Raw genomic sequence first — 1687 nt, 5'->3', positions numbered from 1 at the left:
AAAAAACTAATTAGTCTTTCCAGCATGTGTATACAAGTCTAATTCAAAAATTTTTAAAAAGAGAAAAAGAAAAAATTCATACTCACTCAGTTCTTTGCCAACTGCTGCTACAACACAGTTCTTGGGTATTTCAACCAAAGCAGTGATTCCTCCAAAAACATATAAAACAAAGGTCATATTATTTCTTTCACACATTACATCAAAAACAAAAACATTCTCAGTTTTGTGTCAGTCATTTCCCATAAAGAAGGTGGTAACAATAAGCACACAAAACTTGCTACACACACATTCCTTGCTTGTTTACATATGGCAAATGATTTTGTTAAAAGTAGGTTTCTGAGACCTTTGGAAGACCTACTGATTTATTAAGTGTAGAATATGCTCTTTGAACATTTTTACTATTGTAGTAACAAAGTATGTTTAGCCTTTCAAACTTATTTACCAAGGATCCCTTAAGATAATCACCATCGCCCATTTATAAGGTGGCTAGCTCAAAAGAGATGTAAAATTGGGGTTTTCCTTAATGTAAACTTAAGAAACCTGAGCAGGCATCCTGGCATTAAACGAGCTAGCCAACAGTTAAGAAAGCTGCCTTCAAATAGCATGTTTATGATCTATTAATACATGTACAAAGTTCCTTATATTATTGAAATAATCAGATTCAACATTCTACCACATTTCATTTATTTCAGTATAGAGTTCTGAACATCTTTTCATAGCTGAATCGTGAAATGATTTTAGGATAACTAACTTCTGGAAGGTATGTTACAGTTATAAAATATTAATTTGTCAGCAAGAATAAAAGAGTTGATATATTAAAACCACACTTGCCAAAAAAACCTGTTCACTAAAGCTAATTTTTCCATTATGACATATATGTAATTTATAACATACATGCACATTTGGAAAATATTCTCATTTGCTTCTCCTTCCTACTCATCAAAGGACTAGCACTTGTAATTTGGAGACTATTTCTGGCCAAAACTTTTTCTCCACAAAAGTGTGTTTTAACAGTCGTAACTGACGTAACAGTAGGTGGTGCTGCGGAAGGAGGAGGAAGGGAAGGAGGAGGAAGGGAAGGAGGAGGAGGAAACAGGAGAGCAGCAGGGATGAGTAGCAAGATAAAAATTCTAAATGCAGAAAACTGCTTGTTAAAAAATGTTCACTAAATTCTAGAAACCCAACAATCCAGAAGTACTTAATACTCAGAATCACAAAACACACTGCTGGCGTATGGATGTCCATCTTATCCAGTGCTCTTTCCACTGTATTGTATTGACTAACACTATCTTTGCTTATTTCCAAATACAGAATAACTGCCCCTACAAGCCCCTTCAGCCCATGAGATAAAGGTCTAGTAGCATTACTGACGACCTGGTATCCTATAATTTGGGAAACCCAAATTACAAAATGTTCACCAATGGTAACCTATGGCCTTTTCAAAGCTTTCCAATAGATTCCCTCAAAGTCGTCCGTTAACCTCTTGAGACACTGACAAACAGGGCAATACTGTGATTACTTAATGTATAGTACTTGAAGATAGCTTGCATAAGAAAGGGAGAGTGAAATAAGAGGTGGCTATTTCCATTAACACGCAAAAGATTCTTTTTAGCTCTGATTCCAATAGTTCACAACATAGCTACTAATAATTCATGGACAAAAATTCAAAGATAACCACAGACTAAAA

The 1687-nt window shown here is 34.9% G+C and overlaps 1 protein-coding gene across 1 annotated transcript in view; it reads right to left on the bottom strand.

The window, feature by feature from the left end:
• The window catches only part of WDR41 (WD repeat domain 41), a 58046-nt gene that overhangs the window by 26367 nt on the left and 29992 nt on the right, over window positions 1–1687 (bottom strand). Inside the window, 1 exon segment of the mRNA XM_012664619.1 lies at window positions 87–149. Within this exon segment, the coding sequence (XP_012520073.1) occupies window positions 87–149 (63 nt within the window).

This window comes from Propithecus coquereli, unplaced genomic scaffold (assembly GCF_000956105.1).
Source record: "Propithecus coquereli isolate 6110/MARCELLA unplaced genomic scaffold, Pcoq_1.0 Scaffold9, whole genome shotgun sequence".
NCBI classification, from domain to species: domain Eukaryota; kingdom Metazoa; phylum Chordata; class Mammalia; order Primates; family Indriidae; genus Propithecus; species Propithecus coquereli.
The sequence above is the reverse complement of the archived record's forward strand: the minus strand, read 5'-3'. Positions and strand labels throughout refer to the sequence as shown.